Source organism: Benincasa hispida, chromosome 5, assembly GCF_009727055.1.
Source record: "Benincasa hispida cultivar B227 chromosome 5, ASM972705v1, whole genome shotgun sequence".
Taxonomy (NCBI): Eukaryota; Viridiplantae; Streptophyta; class Magnoliopsida; order Cucurbitales; family Cucurbitaceae; genus Benincasa; species Benincasa hispida.
Genome location: NC_052353.1, coordinates 45,614,726 through 45,631,715, shown reverse-complemented (window position 1 = coordinate 45,631,715; position 16,990 = coordinate 45,614,726). Strand labels below are relative to the sequence as shown.

The 16,990-nt window shown below is 31.0% G+C and overlaps 3 protein-coding genes across 8 annotated transcripts; 2 read left to right on the top strand and 1 right to left on the bottom strand.

Moving 5' to 3' along the window:
• Positions 1-883: 883 nt before the first annotated feature.
• Positions 884-1,504, bottom strand: LOC120077355. The gene has a single exon (XM_039031240.1). The coding sequence runs from the start codon at positions 1,502-1,504 to the stop codon at positions 884-886; it is 621 nt and encodes a 206-aa protein (XP_038887168.1).
• A 225-nt stretch (positions 1,505-1,729) lies between these two features.
• On the top strand, positions 1,730-6,642 carry LOC120077486 (geranylgeranyl transferase type-2 subunit beta 1-like). 6 transcript variants are annotated; one of them, XM_039031381.1, is made up of 11 exons: positions 1,730-1,885; positions 2,140-2,240; positions 2,588-2,738; positions 3,027-3,143; positions 3,452-3,518; positions 3,637-3,785; positions 4,077-4,210; positions 4,294-4,392; positions 4,503-4,578; positions 4,672-4,805; positions 6,146-6,642. In XM_039031381.1, the coding sequence occupies exons 2-10, from the start codon at positions 2,187-2,189 to the stop codon at positions 4,767-4,769; spliced, it is 945 nt and encodes a 314-aa protein (XP_038887309.1). In that variant the 5' UTR covers positions 1,730-1,885; positions 2,140-2,186; the 3' UTR covers positions 4,770-4,805; positions 6,146-6,642. The 6 variants fall into 6 exon arrangements, with proteins under 6 accessions (XP_038887309.1, XP_038887307.1, XP_038887312.1 ...); XM_039031379.1 differs by having other exon boundaries at positions 6,141-6,642; XM_039031380.1 differs by lacking the exon at positions 1,730-1,885 and adding an exon at positions 1,901-2,016 and having other exon boundaries at positions 6,141-6,642.
• A 7,322-nt stretch (positions 6,643-13,964) lies between these two features.
• Positions 13,965-16,755, top strand: LOC120077139 (xyloglucan endotransglucosylase/hydrolase protein 9-like). Its single transcript, XM_039031041.1, has 4 exons — positions 13,965-14,229; positions 14,339-14,439; positions 14,522-14,715; positions 16,184-16,755. Exons 1-4 carry the CDS (start codon positions 14,073-14,075, stop codon positions 16,608-16,610), a joined length of 879 nt encoding a protein of 292 aa, XP_038886969.1. The 5' UTR covers positions 13,965-14,072; the 3' UTR covers positions 16,611-16,755.
• The last annotated feature ends 235 nt before the right edge of the window (positions 16,756-16,990 follow it).

Below are 16,990 nucleotides of genomic sequence, written 5' to 3'. Positions count from 1 at the left end.
GTTTTTGTTTTACTAAAGGACAGATCAAGCATTTATTACAAGTACTATCCAAGTCAACATGTAAAATATCTTTTAGGAAACTAAGATGCTTGTGGGATGGGTGTCCAAGACGATTATGCCAAGTAAATGTACAAAGTGTAGTAGTGGAAGAACAAACAAGCTCTGTAAGTAGAGGAAAATGCGAGAAAGAATGTAAAGACTTATCAACTGAAGCTTATAACAGATATAGTCCATGTCATTTGTTAGCCTTGCCAATCATCTTCAAAGAGTACTTGTCCTGAATTAGACAAGAATCACTGGAAAAAGTGACCATTACTGGCAGATGAGAAGTTAAAGAGCTTATGGAAATCAAGTTGAAACAGAAACCTGGTATATATAATACATTCTGTAGCATGATATCTGTAGTGACTTGGATATCCTCAACAAACTCAACAAAAAGCTGAGACTGATTTGGTAAGGAAACAATTATTGGTTTAATTGGTCTTAAAGAAGTGATTAAGGCCTTATTATAACAAATATGAGTTGATGCACTAGAATCAAGTATCCACTGATCAAAAGATATATCAGGGAGGGAGCAAATACCTATGACATGGCCATTAGAATCGATTGATTCTGTTGCTGTGGTGGGTGATTTGGACTTGCTGAGATGAGATTGGAGCATGGCTAATAATCCTTGGCATTGTTCAGCTGTAAGAGAAGATAGGGAATCAGAATGTTCTATCTTTGCTGATGACTCGGGAGGCTTGTAAAGCTGGTGACCAAGAGGATAGCCATGAAGTTTGTAGCAACGATCAACTGTATACCTTTGAAGATTGCAATGGGTGCAAAGTGGCATCTCCTTCTTCTTGTTTTGATTGGTGTTGCGGAAATTGTTCATAATAGACTAGGAGGAAGCAGAAGGACCATTTTTCACAAGAAGAGCAGTGGCATTGGATGAAGACATGACAATGCCAGGGGATGAAGAAAAGGCTTTCTGAACAATTTCTTGTGCTACCAAGGAAAATGTGGGATTGATAGAGGGTTCTGGTTCCATCAGCAACAACTGAGATCTAATTGGAGCAGAGGAGTTGTTTAATCCCATGAGAAACGACACAACACACTCCGTCTGAAAGTATGTCTGTAGGTTCTTGACGCCATCGCAAGTACATTTTCCACAGGAGCAGGAAGGGCGGTAGGATATCAGTTCATTCCACAACGTCTTTAGCTTTGCATAGTATGTGGTGACAGAATCTTGATTCTGCATGAGGTTGGAAATTTCGCGGCAAAGCTGAAAAACTCTTGGCCGATTCTGACGCTGGTATCGTTCTTGAAGATCAACCCAAATTTCTTGCGGAGAGTCAGAAAAATTGATGCTCGCAGAGATTTCTTTGGAAAGGGAATTAAGAATCCACGCAGTGACGACACCATTGCATATGATCCAAGAGCTAAGTAACTCACCAGAAGGACGGGGGATTTCTCCATTGATGAAGCCGAGTTTATTCTTGACAGTAAGCCCGATCTTCATCACCTCACTCCATGAGTTGTAGTTCGATTCCGTGAAAAGATTGGAAACGAGCACAAGACTGATACTATATGAGGGATGAAGAAAATAAGGTTCAAGGAGAAAGAAAGTTGGAGGGAAGACGAATGGTCGAAAAAATTGGAGGGAATTTTTATTAATACTCTAATACCATATTAAGCAGTAGTAAATAAACTTGCTTATTTTTATTAATCACAAAGAGGCCTTTATATAATTAACAATATTTACAACAAAATACTAACTAACCCATATATCTAATATAACCTACAATTCCCCGTTGATTTCTGGATCTTCTTCGTCTTGTAGCTCTTTCTCCCATTTTTAAGTCGATATTACCCTCTCGACTGGAGCTCACGATCAAACCAGGTTCGGCCCTGGCCTTTCACTGGTTTCCAGTTACTCGATTTCTAGATATATCTCGTTTTGTCATCGGTGTTTAATTTCTTCTTTTATAGATTAATTGTTCTGCGTCAGTTTTCTGTGGATTAATTGTTTCCGTAGGTGACAATGTTTGATCTAAGTTCCTTTTTGTTTAATGCGTCCTCCCCGATCACTGCTTGATTGTTTGCAATGTTTTTGTGATCACACTGTTTATCGAGTTTACTTTCTTGTGTCTATAGTATCATCTACCAAAGAAATTAAATTAAGCAAATTTAGCACTTGACAAATGGGGGAATTGACAGCTGAGAAACACGTGAAATACATCATATCTGTTGAAAAGGTGTGTTTATCGTTCATATATTTCCCTTCTCTTGAGTACTCCATTACTTTATTTACTTTTTTACCTCTGCAACGTTCCGATGGCTGGCGATGAATGGAGAATGGCAATGGAGGAAGGGTAATCGAGAGAAGAAGAGGAAAAGGGAAAAATAAAATTAAGGGTAATTTTGGCTGATGATGATGTAAGGGCAAAATTGTTAGTTTCAAAAAGTGGGGCAAACCATTTTGGGGGTTGGGATTCGGTCTATTATACGATTATCTAGTATCAGTTCACTCGTACTCTTAGATAGTAGACAGCTATCCATTTATTCTATGTATGTATCCCACCTTAGGTTGTTTCATGTACAGAGAAAGGATGATCTTCAATCTGTGATGATGGAACATATTAGAATGAATGGTGCATATTGGGGGTTAACCACACTGGATATTCTTGGAAAGCTAGATACTGTGGATATCAATGAAGTTGTTTCGTGGGTCTTGAAATGTCAGCACGAGTCAGGTTTTTAGCATTCTCTACTGTCTCAACTTGTTTGCTTTTTTCTTTCTATGTTAATATGGTTATATTTTAGTTTGTTTGGAATAAATGTATATGTTCAGCGTTGTGCTATTAGTCTTGGACATCGTACATATCAAACTATTAAATATACTAGATTTCTTTTTGTGTTGATACAAAGCTGTTACAGAATCAAGTTGAACAAAATTTCCTTTTTCAGCATGTTTTAGGATTTAGATGCAAACGTTGAATCATTTGTAACAAAAGTAGAGAAGTGAGATCCGATATATGCAGGTGGTTTTTCTGGAAACATTGGACATGATCCCCACATACTTTACACCCTTAGTGCCGTCCAAGTCTTGGCCCTCTTTGACAAGTTGAGTGTTGTAGATGTTGATAAGGTGACAGATTGTATCCTTTGGCATTTAGGAGTTGACTTTTAATTTTTAGCATCTTGTGGGATTTTTTGTTTTGATTCAGTTTACCGATAACTTTCATGAATTTTTGGGAAACACTGACCTTTTTTAATACGTTGGGGAATAAAGGGGAGGGGACAATTGATTACCATTACCCAACTACTTATTTCTAAATATTTCAGAACACCCTCTATGTGTCCTCTACTTTTGATTTCATATGCACCTGTCAGTGAAAGTTGGTAATTAAGTTGAGTGTTAACTATAATTATATAGAAATTCTCGTGAGACTTAATCTTGTGGTAGATATTGTTGGTTTGCAAAATGAAGACGGTTCCTTTTCAGGAGATATTTGGGGTGAAGTAGATTCAAGGTAGTCTTTACCCATTTGTTAATTTACTTTTATTTTTATTCTTATTTTGGGTTTCATGCTTCATGTGTTCCTACAAACGTGAAAAATATTGAGAAGCTGAAAATGTTCTCTCTCGCAGGTTTTCTTATATTGCAGTATCTTGTCTGTCCTTATTAAATCAACTGGAAAAAATTAATGTAGAGAAGGCTGTGAACTACATTGTTAGCTGCAAAAATATGGATGGTGGATTTGGATGCACGCCTGGTGGAGAATCTCACTCTGGACAAAGTATGTTCAACATATCTTATCTTTTGAGTATTCACTTACTCTTAAAGATGTTTGAAATTTTATCTTCATCTTGTCTGAGTGATGGGATCTCTCTTGTGCTTCAAAACAATTTGGATTGGTTACTTCTCTTACCATGTTTGGTATTATCCTATTTGGACATTGAAATTACATTTACATTAGTGCATATTTATGCTTTTTGTTTATGTAGCCGTACTTATCTTATGAATCGACTTTTACTTATCAATTGTTTTAGGTTTTGTGTCTTAATGTCAAGTTCTGCTGTGACTTCAGTTTTCTGTTGTGTTGGTGCTCTTGCTATAATGGGTTCTCTACACCATATTGACAAGGATCTTCTTGGCTGGTGGTTATGTGAGCGGCAAGTCAAATCTGGAGGTCTTAATGGTCGACCTGAGAAACTTCCTGATGTGGGTTTGAACTTCTATTATACATTGTAACCAAGTCTTTGCTTTACATTCTCCCACTCACCGACTTCATTATGTTGCTTCAGGTTTGCTACTCATGGTGGGTTCTTTCTAGCTTGATCATGATTGGCAGAGTTCACTGGATTAATAAGGAAAAACTCATTAAGTTCATCTTAGACTGTCAGGTTGTTAGCCAAATTTCCTTTATCTAGATTGGATTTATTCATACGAGATGATTATATTGCATCTAACGAAGGAAACTTCCATAGCATAACTAAACTATTGAAAATTTCAGGACACAGAAAATGGTGGTATTTCAGACAGACCGGATGATGCTGTTGATGTCTATCACACGTACTTCGGAATAGCTGGTTATTAACGTCATATGCTACTAGCTGATGTTAATATCTTATCTAAATACTTATGATATTTGTCACTCCTTACGTTTACTTTTATTGATGCAGGCCTTTCACTTCTTGAATATCCAGGCCTGAAAGCCATTGACCCAGCTTATGCTTTACCAGTTGATGTTGTGAACAGAATTTTCTTGGGCAAAAAATAGTATCATCCATGGACTTGGGTCCGCACATCTCATTTGGTAATTCCAAACTATACATTTTTATTCTCTAATAAAGGAATTAAACTTGCCATCTTGTTTGAATTAAATTATAATTCCTTCAGAGATTAGACGATGCATGTCATGGGGGGATTTTAAGGAGTACATTGATTTGAACACCAACTTTGTACAAGTTTATTTGTTTCACCTTGTTTTTCTATGTAGATGTCTTTTTTTATTTTAGATTTGGTGAATGAGCATACAATATCCCTGTGATCGTGTAAGGCTTAATATAGATTGAGTCATTTTATGTGTAGCAGTTGAACATTATAGTTCCCTTACAATAAGAAATGAAAACGAGCAGACTTGTTTGCTCTATGAGATCTTCATTTTGGTGTTCATCTGGATTTTGCGACCTCCTTATAAAAAGTGTCACATGCCCAAAAATAGACCAAAATAGACCAAAATTCATTGTGCTAGTTGCAAAAAAGTTCTAACATCAGTGATATGAAATCTCTTATTCTCAAACACTGGAACCTCCAAATCAATTTGATTTCAACCCAAAGAAAATGATGGATTATCTTTTGATCGAATACCAATAAATAAGGAGAATTAGTTCCTCACTCCAAGTTCGAATATTTCATAAGCAAGTTGATTAGACTTACTTGTATGTTATTGGTATGCAACCATGACTCAAGAATTGGAAATGATGATGAAGCTCTATCATCAACCAAACAAGTTTTATTTAGAAAACTCAAAACTTATTACGTCAAACTAACATACTTTAAATAGCCATTTTAGGGATGATGCCCTAATTTGATGTCAAATCATCACTCTAAAAAAATGGTCAGAATACCCTTACTTAACCATGTTTAGAAGGGTAAAAATGGAAGACAATAAAACTCTTAAATAAAAATATGGATCATGGTCTGATGTCCTCATATTATTGTCACTTAGTTAAAAAGTTAAATGCTTTCGTCTAAAAAAGAGTTAAATTCTTAAATGTTTCAATTACATTCTCCAAATCTTCAGGGAGAAGTTAAAAAGTTGAATGCTTTCGTCTAAAAAAAGAGTTAAATCCTTAAATGTTTCAATTACATCTTCAAATCTTCAGGGAGAAAGGAAAGACTTCTGATGGCTTTATGGAGCTTTTAACTTATTTGGCTCTCAATACAGATCCTTTTTTTAATGGTACTGATGGTAGATCTAATTATATATTCGATGACCCAATCAAAACTTTTGAAATTTAAAGGCTAAAGAACTGGATTTAGATGCAGTGGTGCTCTGTTTGTAGAGATTCTTTCTACCTAAGCTGCAGTTGATAAATATAAGACAATATTTGACGTGAAAAAACTTTGGAATTGTGTTTTGATGCAGTGCAGAGAAATCCAGAATGGTGTTCAGGGGAAGAGAACAGAACATCCATTAATGGGTGTTGTTGTGGACACCTATTTGGTCTGAAGTTAGGGCAATAAACAATAAATGGGCAGACTTGAGGTGGTAAGCTCCTGAAAGAGGTTTCCACTGACTTTGAGAGTGCCATCATCATTAACCATAGTAAGTCATCATCCCTTCGCCATGCCCATGCCTGTACTTACTCTCCTGCTTTACGCCATCATCCCCCACTTCCCATCCTGTCTTCTTAATCTGACACTACTCTTTCTTTTTACTCTTTTTGTTTCATTGTCCACTTACACTCACCTCACTAATTTTACTGGTCACTAAAGATTACTGTATTTTGTTGTCCGTAGTTATTGAGTTTTAGCCTAAGCATGTAATGTTGACTAAATTATACAAAACACTCACAAACATTGTACTTTGAACTTTTAAAAGTTTAAAAAATCCTTAAACTTAAAAAATTAAGACATTTTCATTAGTATATGAATAGAATCCGTTAATACTATCGTACTTTTCTAATTTTACCGATCACTAAACGTTACTATATTTTGTTGTTGGTAGTTATTGAGTTTGAGCGTAAGCATTGATAATATAAAATTAATAGTGGATAGCAAGAAATTTTTTTGACTAGACCAGTTGGGAAGTGTTGTTTTCCAATATTCATATGATCATTGGTCATCAAGAAATCCATGTTTTCTATAATTATGATATCGTTTGATAATCATTTCGTTTTTTTTTTTTTTTTGAAAATTAAAAAAAAAATTCTCATTTCTTCTAGTGTTTTGCATTTTTTTTAGGTACAATGGTTGAATTCTTAACCAAATTTTAAAACAAAAACAAAATTTTAAAATCTACTTTTTGTAATTTACAAAATTTGGCAATATTTTTTAAACCATCATTAAAAAATAGATACCAAAGGAACAAATTTTGATGTGGACATAGTGTAGTATCTATAGACTTAATTTTCAAAAATGAAAAATCAGAAACCAAATAGATATAAAAGGTGGTCTACGCTTTTTACTAGTATGAGAGAGAAAAAAGAGGAAGAGGAGAGAAATAAATGTTTAGTTAAAATATCAATTTAGTGTCTTTACTTTGGAGTAGGTTTGATTTTAATCATTGTAGTGATTTAAATTTAGTCTCTGTTGCGTTGAATTTTTCAGGATTTTTTTTTTATCATTTTATTATAAATTTTGAAAATTCATACATTGTATCTTATTGATAAAAAATTGTTACTAGTAACTTTCGTAAAAATTAACTTAAGAGTGACTATTTAAAATTTATGGTATGTGTAAAAATTAAAATTGGACAGACGGAAATTGGACAAACTTCAAAATTATAGACTAAAATGGTATTTTTAACCAAAGTGTTATTTATCCATAAAAATAAACCTTGGTAAGAATTCAATTCGATGGTGGTCAATAGAAAATTGCTACCCTTTAGTTATTCGAGGAGTACAGAATTCAATTCGATGGTATTTTTAACCCATGTTTTTTTCTGTTTGTTTTTCCCACTTGCCTCGATGGATTATTGGGCTTTTTTTTCTTTTTTTTTTAAAAGATGTTAAAATAAAAGCCCCACGGGACACCTTGAAAATAAAAAAGAAAATTGAGAAATTGAAGTATTTTTAATATGACATCTATCTTAATGGAACTTTTTTTTTTCCTCATCTCATTTTTTTTAACTTTTCAAATATTTAATTTTAAAAATAAGTTATTTTGAAAAAAAATAAAATGTTTGGCTAATGTTCAAAATAGATTTTTTTGGAACACTTGTATTTTAAATAGTTTTTATCAAGAATTTATATATATATATATGGTAAAAAAAAATGGTAGAATTTTAGGATGTGTTTGGGGTGATAGACTATCTTAAGATTATAATAACCATCACTTGTTATCGTAAATGTTACTTCCCTTATCAGTTACAGTCAAAATTATTTCAAAACCCTTGCTATCATATTTACTATTTGCTACAGTTTTTACTATTTTATATTCATCATGTTTTTATCTTTATTATTTTTTTCTCAAACTAAAATAGTTTATACCTCAAACACATACTATTATAACTGAAACTAAAATAATCTATATCTCAAACAAAAACTATTATAATTCAAACTAAAATAACCTACATCCTAGACACAAACTATTATAATCTAACTATAATAATCAATTCTTTTGCTTACAATATCCCCTTTATCTTAGATAGGTGGTTATCAGAATTTAAATCATTTTCCCAACTTTGTTATTATTATTTTTTTTTTTTTGGTGAAACTTAGGACAATCAAAGAAAAGTAAAGAAGTAAATCTACGATTATATCCAATTTTTGGATATATAGAAAATGATTTATTGTTCATAAGTTCATTAACTTAATGACATTTTCTCCAAAAAAAAAAAAAGAAAGAAAAAAGCTAACGGCCTACATGTATTTTTTCTTGATCAAGGAGACTATGAGGTTAGATTAAAAAAATCAATTTCACAATCTCAAAAAGCACAAAAGCCAAAAGGAATATCTTTTAAATGACCTCAAAATTAGTAATGTGATTGGATTTTTGTAAAGCTCGAGATGCCAACCTAAATTAAACCATGGAGAGTTATATGACATAATTAATGAAACAATGATGTGCTAATTTTTTTTAATAAATAAAGTAAAAATCTAAAAACAACCCTGGACAAAGACAAATAAGTCAAATCATCTTTTCAAAATAATAATAATAATTCAAATCAGAAAAATGTGATGTGCATTGAGATTTATGATTTATTCAGCAAAGGGGGACTGCTCAGAGCCTAAAAGCCTGTTTTTCCCTTATACTCTATAGCTTTACCAACTTTTCTGTCACGTTGTCCTTTTTTCCATTTTCCTCATAGGTTAACCTTGAGATACTCTAGGTTCAAGGGAAAAAAACCCTTTTAACTTTTTATTTTTAAAAATTTACGTATTTACTACACAAATTTTAACTTCGTATTTAATTATTCATTTAAAATTTAAAATTTTCAAATTTACCGAACTCTTTCAAAAGTTTTAAAAGACTAAACTTGTAATTTAGTATTCATGTTATATACTAACTTTTATTAATAATAAACTCACAAATTAAGTGCTAGTTAAGACATATTTTTGTAAAAAAAAAAAAGGTTGGAGGTGTAAGGGGCGTTTAAGGCAAGAAGTTTATTATTTTTTTAAGTTAATATATTTGAGTTATAATAGTTTGTGTTTGTGATGTAGATTATTTTAGTTTTGGTTATAATGGTATGTGTTTGAGGTATAAATTATTTTAGTTTAAGAGGTAAATAATAAACATTATAGCAAAAAATAAAAAAAATGATGAATGTAAAATAATAAATATTGTAGCAAATGTGAGTTTTAAAAATATTAATATGTATTTACTCTGTAATTTTTAAAATGCAACATTTTTACTATTGAGTTTTTAATTTAGTTTTCATTTGATCCATAAATTTTAATATTTTACATTTTTACCTTCCAATTTTTATTGATAATCATTGTAGTCTTTAGAGTTAACTTTTTGTTAATTAAAAATAATTATGATGCAATCATTTTTAATTATTTTAATAATGACGAAAAAATAGTGAGAAATGAACTTAATTATTGTATATTAATTAACATACATTAGCACAAATGATTGAAAGAGTGTTCGATAAAAAAATATATTGAAGCGCTATATACCAAATGGAAACAATGCTCAAAACTCAATAGTAAAAATATAACATTTTGAAAACTAATAATCAATATATGTTTGTTATTTTTTATCAATATTTTTTAATCGTAATTCATCAATGATAATCTAAAAAATGATTCCCATTTTCACCAATATTGTATAATTGTAATGAAATGTGAACACATTTATGAAATTTGTAATCAACAAATGAATTCTATTGTGGATGAGAGGATGATCAATTCAATTACATTTGATAACATGAGACTCACACCTTTCTTTTGTTCTAATTTTTAATCATTTTTCCTTATGGAAGTAAACAACATCAATGAAATTATTTTATTACGATTGCATCTGTGTAGTAAACACAATCAAAGGAATCTAATTGAACATCAACTCATTACAATTACGGCAATTTTGATTATGAGTGAGTAAACGTGATATAAACTCAAAATTAAGGAATAAAAGTGTGATATTTTAAAATTTAGAGGCCAAGTAAAACTAAACAAAATATAAGCCAACAAGAATGTACCTACATAGTATTCATATTATCGACCTCCAGGTCAGAAATTTGATTAATTATTCATACTTTAATTACAATACATCCGGAAAAAAAAAAAAAAAAAAAAAAAAAAGAGAGAGAGAAAAACATGAGGGAAAAAATATTTTTTTTCTTTTTTTCTTTTTATTGAATTTATTTTCCAAAAGATAATTTCGTACAATACAATAAATATATTTCATCGTCCATGACACGTCAGTTGCAATCAAAGTGCCAGGCTGTCTAAATAAAGGCAGTGTAATTAGTCGTTGCTCCGAAAGATTTTGAATTGGGGTTGTATTGGATTGGCTTTTGCCTAGGTTACCTAAAAGTTTAGGGCTGTACCTATATCCCAAAGTCCAAAGAGAAGGTTTCTCTCCTACGTGGCGTTCTTTTATTGGTCTGTCACGGAGAGAGAGAATTTTAGGTGGAGCATAGTGTTTCTTCTTTTTGTGGGTCATGGAATGGAATAGTGATTTTTCTTTTTTCTGTTTTCTTTTGTTTTTTTTTTCTTTCTATACTACAGCTTGCATGATTAAAGTTATTTCACATTATGTTGGGGACAGTAACAGTTGTAAAGTCACTCTCCTAAAATGATTCCTTCAAATCTTCTATACATTATATTAAATAAATGTTCAACTTTTTTTTTTTTTCCTATTTCTTTTATACCATATGATGAGATGCAAATCTAATCCATAGCCCATACTCTACCCTCATCTTCAAATTCCATGTATTTTCATATGGATAATTATTAGTTGCAACATCCTATTTTTTTTTACCCACAAAGAAAAAGTTAAAAAATTAATTGATTTTTAAAAAAACAAAATATTTATTATGTGTCATAATTTTATTGGTCAATTACTTGAACTTCAGCCTGAGAGTATCCAAGTTTTTTTTTTTTTTTTTCATATTTTATATTTGTCTATACTCTTGTCGAGAGGCTCATGGTGATTTTCATCTTAATATTTAGAAACACAAATATATTAATTTTTCTTTATTTGAAATCAATAACAAAAGGATGAGAGAATTCAAACGTTTATACTTTTTATCAATGATATATATTGACTGTTTCAGATATAACCATATTATCATGTTAGTTGTTATTTTATGTATTAACTTGTTTAACTTTTTGGTTGGGCATAATAAATCTAAAAAATCTTTCATATTAAATACCAAAAATTATATTTAGGTTGAATTAGACGTTTGGTTCTAGACATATGGTTCACAAACTTTATGTTTTACCTAATTAAAAAACAAGGTCTTTCTCAAGATCCTTTGTGCACGATGTGTTTTTTAAATAGTGTAGGTTTGATTTCGCTTTGTTTATATCTCTTAAAGCATAACAACTGAGAATTTCATCAATGACTTTAGATAAACTATATTTAACATTGAGAAATCATTTCAAATGGTAAAACTATTGAAAATATTTACAAGATATACCCAAATTTTAGAACTATCAATAATAGATGTTGATAGACACTGATAGACTTCTATCAATGTCTATCAATGTCACTGATAGACACGGATAAAAGTCTATCGGTGTCTACCAGTGTCTATTAGATTCTATCATTGATAATTCTAAAATTTTGTTATATTTTGTAAATATTTTGATTTTTTTTTATATATTTAAAAACAACCTTTTAACATTAGACAAAAAAAAAAAAAAAAAAAAAAAAAAAAAAAAAAAAAACCTCTTATCCATTTTGAATCAAATATTGTTGAAGATTTTGAATCATTTTCAAATAATTAATTATTTGCCATTTATTTTCATAAAATTATCTTCTGATGTAGAAAATTTTATTTTTATCGTTATTTTCATACATCTACAAAAACTGTTATGGTATGTTTGGGGTCCAATATCCTATGTGGGGAGATGATATAGCTCCTATATCACTGTTTGACCCAATGATATATCATTTCCCCTTTTCACTCCTCTCAACATGTGCACACTAACCCTTGTTTAACAATTCCACCCCTCCCTACACTTCCTATGTCTCCTCCCTTCTCATATACAATTGTCACTCTCTCCTCCTTTCATGACTCACTTACGTTTTTATTTCTTTATTTTTTTTCTTTGAGTTTATTTCATTATACTTCAGGTGTAATTTTTTTTCCACTATATCCATTTTACTAAGAAACCATGGTATTTCAATCTAATTCTATGCACCAATTTTTTACCTTCAATTTACATACATCGTTTTTTCGTCTAGTGTCTTGTGATAGAATATATTAATAATTTATTATCTATAAATTATGTCATTCAAGTTTTCATTTTTATTTACTTAATGTAACAATTATTTATCCGTATAATGCCCATTAAAAAAAATTACGATATTTTGGATTAAATCTTTGCCCCCAAAAAAAACTATTCATATACAACATCAATATTCAAAATCTACTCTTCAAAAGTCCATTATAAAACCAAATTAGAAAACTCATTCGTGAATATATATGAGAAAAGCCTCAACGAAATTTATAAAATCAAATAGAAGCACATTTTTTTTAATGCCTCACTGAATATTTAAATGACCATACATAACCTTTTAGTTTTCGATATAAGTGAAAAAATGTTTTAGAAAAAAAGTTGGTACGTCCATCCTTGACTTAAAATTAAATTTTGTATTTTTAAAAGTTAGTATTTCGTTGACTATTTACGATTAATCTTAAATTTCGATTGGGTTTTTTTTTAAACAACAATAATAAATAATTATCTAAAAGACAATAATTGAATACAAACAAATGAATTTATACAATAATTGAATTATAAGATTAAAAAATGAGTGTTTATACAAATAAATTATTTTAAGTACAAAAAACAGAATCAGATAGCACCTGCACACCCAAACACAGACATATGAACTCAAACAACAACTCTACACTTCAAATACAGATATCAGAACTTCAAACATCTTATATCATCTCAACACTCTAAACAACTCATTAATAACATTGTAATAAGTTCGTCGAATAATTTATGGGGAAAATCTGGAAGAAGTTATTTTATTAAAGAATGAAAAACGAGATAGGGTAAGGGAAGGTACAAGGGGATAGTACAATTCGATTACAGCTAAGCTAGGGAAGCGCATACCATAGAGTGATGCACCTACGTAAAAACAAAAGACAAATACATACAACACACTGTCTTCCCCTTCCTCATTTTTGGTAAACCCCAATCCTTTATGTTTTTCCTTCTCTCTTTCCTTACCCACAGCTGTACCCAACTACTATATAATATCTAACTTTCCTCCCTCCATCCACCTTCTATTTCTTATAATATCTATCTCTATGCATTAGACTTTTAATCTGAGATAAAATGGGCAAAAAAGAGTTAAAATATTCTAAAATGTAACAAAAATTAACTATATGATAAATTTGTACTGTTTTTAAAACTAAAGACTAAATATTAATTGAATTGGAAAATTAAAAATATAACATTTTGAAAATTACGAACCAAATACAAATTAGACTACTAGAACAATCTTGCAATATAATATTGGATCAAAATTTCATCTTTTTACTCTCTTTTTTATATAAATTCCCCATCGGAAATGATGTGGTACTGTAAATTCAATGACATGAATAAAGGCATTCGTTACTGAAAATGGCTATAAAAGCATCTCTTACACACTTCTTTTACTTGAAACATCCACTCTCTAAACTCTTCCCCTCTCTGTTTCTCTCTGCTCTAACTTCAAGCTCTCTCCCATGGCTTCCTCTCTGTTTTTAGCACTATGTGTTTCTCTTCTACTCCTTGGTTTTGCTTCTTCTGCTAAATTTGATGAGCTTTTTCAGCCAACTTGGGCGTTAGATCACTTCAATTACAATGGAGATGTCCTCCAACTTAAACTTGACAATTACTCTGGTGAAAAAAACAAAAATAACCCCATTTTTTGCGCCCCCCCCCCCCCCCCCCCCCCTTTTACCCTTTTCCTCAATCTCTCTACAATGCTTAACTTTGAAGTGAATTTCAGGAGCTGGGTTTTCATCCAAATCAAAATACATGTTTGGGAAAGTGACCATTCAAATTAAGCTTATTGCTGGAGACTCTGCTGGAACTGTAACAGCATATTATGTAAGTTTAAGACTTTGGGCTAAAAAAATTAATGATTAATGGAATGTGTTGTATTGAAATGAGTTTGATTTTTGTGCTGTAGATGTCATCGGACGGTCCAAATCATAATGAGTTTGATTTTGAGTTTCTGGGTAATACAAGTGGAGAGCCATATTCAGTACAAACTAACATTTATGTGAATGGAGTTGGGAATAGAGAGCAAAGATTGAAGCTTTGGTTTGATCCAACTGCAGATTTTCATTCTTATTCCATCTTTTGGAACCGTCGCCAAGTCATGTAAGCCAAATATTGGTCCTAGTTTCTTTGCTTTCTTATCTAGTTTTTAATTATTTCAATTAATATATCAATTTTTTAAAATTAAGATGCCTCTAGATAATTATCTTGTTTTTTAATTTTTGACAACTAAACTCGTAAATATTACAGTTTTCAAAATCTAAGTCAAACTTTAAAAAAAATTTAAAAATAAATTGTTTTCATTGGGCTGAAATTCAAATTTTTAACTCAAGAAAAATGAAAAACTCTGGTAAAAAGCAGAGAGAAAAGTGAACAATTTTTGGAAAACTAAAAATGGTAATTAAATAAGGGGTATTAGCATACATTTAAATAGCACAAAATTAAAAACCAAAAACTAAGGCATCATTTTATAATTTTTTTGTTTTTGTTTTTTTAAAATTAAGTTTATGAATACTATTTTTATCTCTATTTTTTTATTATTTAATTTAAACCAATAATTTTAAAAACTAAGCTAAAATTTGAGAACTAAAAAAAGTAACAATCAAAATTTTGTTTTTATTTTTGAAATTTGACTAAGAATTTATTCATTACATTTAAGAAAAACGCAAATCATTATAAAAAATATGGATGAAATAAGTTTAATTTTCAAAAATAAAAAGAAAAAACTAAATAGTTACTAAAGGGGCTTAAGCTTCTTTTGTTATTTGCGTATTTAAATTTGTGATTTTTTCTCCCAATTTATTATTGATGTTTTTCATATTTATTATGTGAGCTTTTGAATTCTAAGCCATTTTTAAAAAACAAAAGGCAAGTTTTTTAAATGTAATTTTTTTAGCTTCCAAAATTTGGCTATAAATCTAAAAACATTCATAAAATATTGAGAATAAAACATAAAAATCAATAGAGGGAAATTATGCTTATAGGTTTAGTTTTAAAAATAAAAAATTAAATAGTTATGAAATATTCCTAAATGATTATAAAAAAAATAGATTTTTTAAAAGAAGATTATACTTATATATATTGATGGAAGGACTCCAAGTAAACAACATTTAAAAAATTAGAAAAGGAACATTTGTGATGAATTTGGTTAAGCCATTTCGAGAATTATAAATAAAATGGGTATGTTTTTTTTAATATATAATTTGAAATACTAAATTAAACATTGGGTAATTTTGAAATTATAAAACCAAAAATGGAATAGAGTCCAAATTTTAGAAAGCAGTAAGATTTTAAAAGTTTATGTGAATCAGTGCCCATTGGGTGGGTGGGTCTGTACTGTACGAGCGGTTGCCCGATCGGTATCAATGGGCCAATGGGTCTGACAAACCCAATGAGCCCTTTCAACCGAGCCACAGCATTATATTCCTCTTGGCCCCACCTATCTGATCTCATGCATGTGGCTTCATGTGGCCCCATTGCAATACAATTAAAAAAAAAAAAAGCAAAACAAATCTCAAACATTTACTGATTTACCTCGTGGATTCAAAATTAATTCTTCTTTTTGGTGTAGATTCCTTGTAGATGAAACGCCTGTGCGAGTCCACACGAACATGGAGGACAAGGGTGTACCATTTCCTCGAGACCAATCCATGGGAGTTTACAGCTCAATTTGGAATGCTGATGATTGGGCCACACAAGGTGGTCGAGTTAAGACTGATTGGTCCCACTCTCCTTTCGTTGCTTCTTACAAAGGGTTTCAAATCGATGCATGTGAGTGTCCTTCCGCAACTGGTGATGCCAACAACACTGCATGTTGCAACGGTAGTGCCGACGATGGTAAGAAGTTTTGGTGGGATGAGCCGGTGCTTTCCGAGTTGAATGTGCATCAAAGCCATCAGTTGCTTTGGGTTCGAGCCAACCATATGATTTATGATTATTGTACTGATACTGCGAGATTTGCAGTTACACCTGTTGAATGCATTCACCATCGCCACTAGCGTTGGTGGCATTGGCGGTGGCGATGGTGGTGGTCAAGGGTTGGGATTTTCGGATTTTCGTCGTCCGCTGCCAATGGTGTCTTATCTATGTAAAATAATAATATCATTTTTTTTTTCTTTTTTGTCTTATTGGGTTCTATCTTAAGGCTATTTCTTTAAAGTTTAACAATTTTAGATTGGAAATGGAAGGAGGATTTAAAAAAAAAAAAAAACCAATTTAAATCAAATAACAAAATTTAATATTATTTTGATACAGTTTGATAGAAGTAGAGATGTCCGATTATTTCTATGAGGATTGGTTCCGCCTTGAACGGGACGTAATTTTCGATTAGGCGGAGAATGGGGGAGGGAGCGGGGAAAAAAATTCTCCATGAGCTAAA

Bases quoted from the DNA above. Each gene is read 5' to 3' on its own strand.
- LOC120077139 (XM_039031041.1), top strand. From the start codon at position 14,073: ATGGCTTCCTCTCTGTTTTTAGCACTATGTGTTTCTCTTCTACTCCTT. The intron at 14,230-14,338 runs GTGAAAAAAACA...AGTGAATTTCAG, and splicing joins TAAACTTGACAATTACTCTG to GAGCTGGGTTTTCATCCAAA. The intron at 14,716-16,183 runs GTAAGCCAAATA...TTTTTGGTGTAG, and splicing joins TGGAACCGTCGCCAAGTCAT to ATTCCTTGTAGATGAAACGC.
- LOC120077486 (XM_039031381.1), top strand. From the start codon at position 2,187: ATGGGGGAATTGACAGCTGAGAAACACGTGAAATACATCATATCTGTT. The intron at 2,241-2,587 runs GTGTGTTTATCG...TTTCATGTACAG, and splicing joins ACATCATATCTGTTGAAAAG to AGAAAGGATGATCTTCAATC. The intron at 4,211-4,293 runs GTGGGTTTGAAC...ATGTTGCTTCAG, and splicing joins GACCTGAGAAACTTCCTGAT to GTTTGCTACTCATGGTGGGT.
- LOC120077355 (XM_039031240.1), bottom strand. From the start codon at position 1,504: ATGAAGATCGGGCTTACTGTCAAGAATAAACTCGGCTTCATCAATGGA.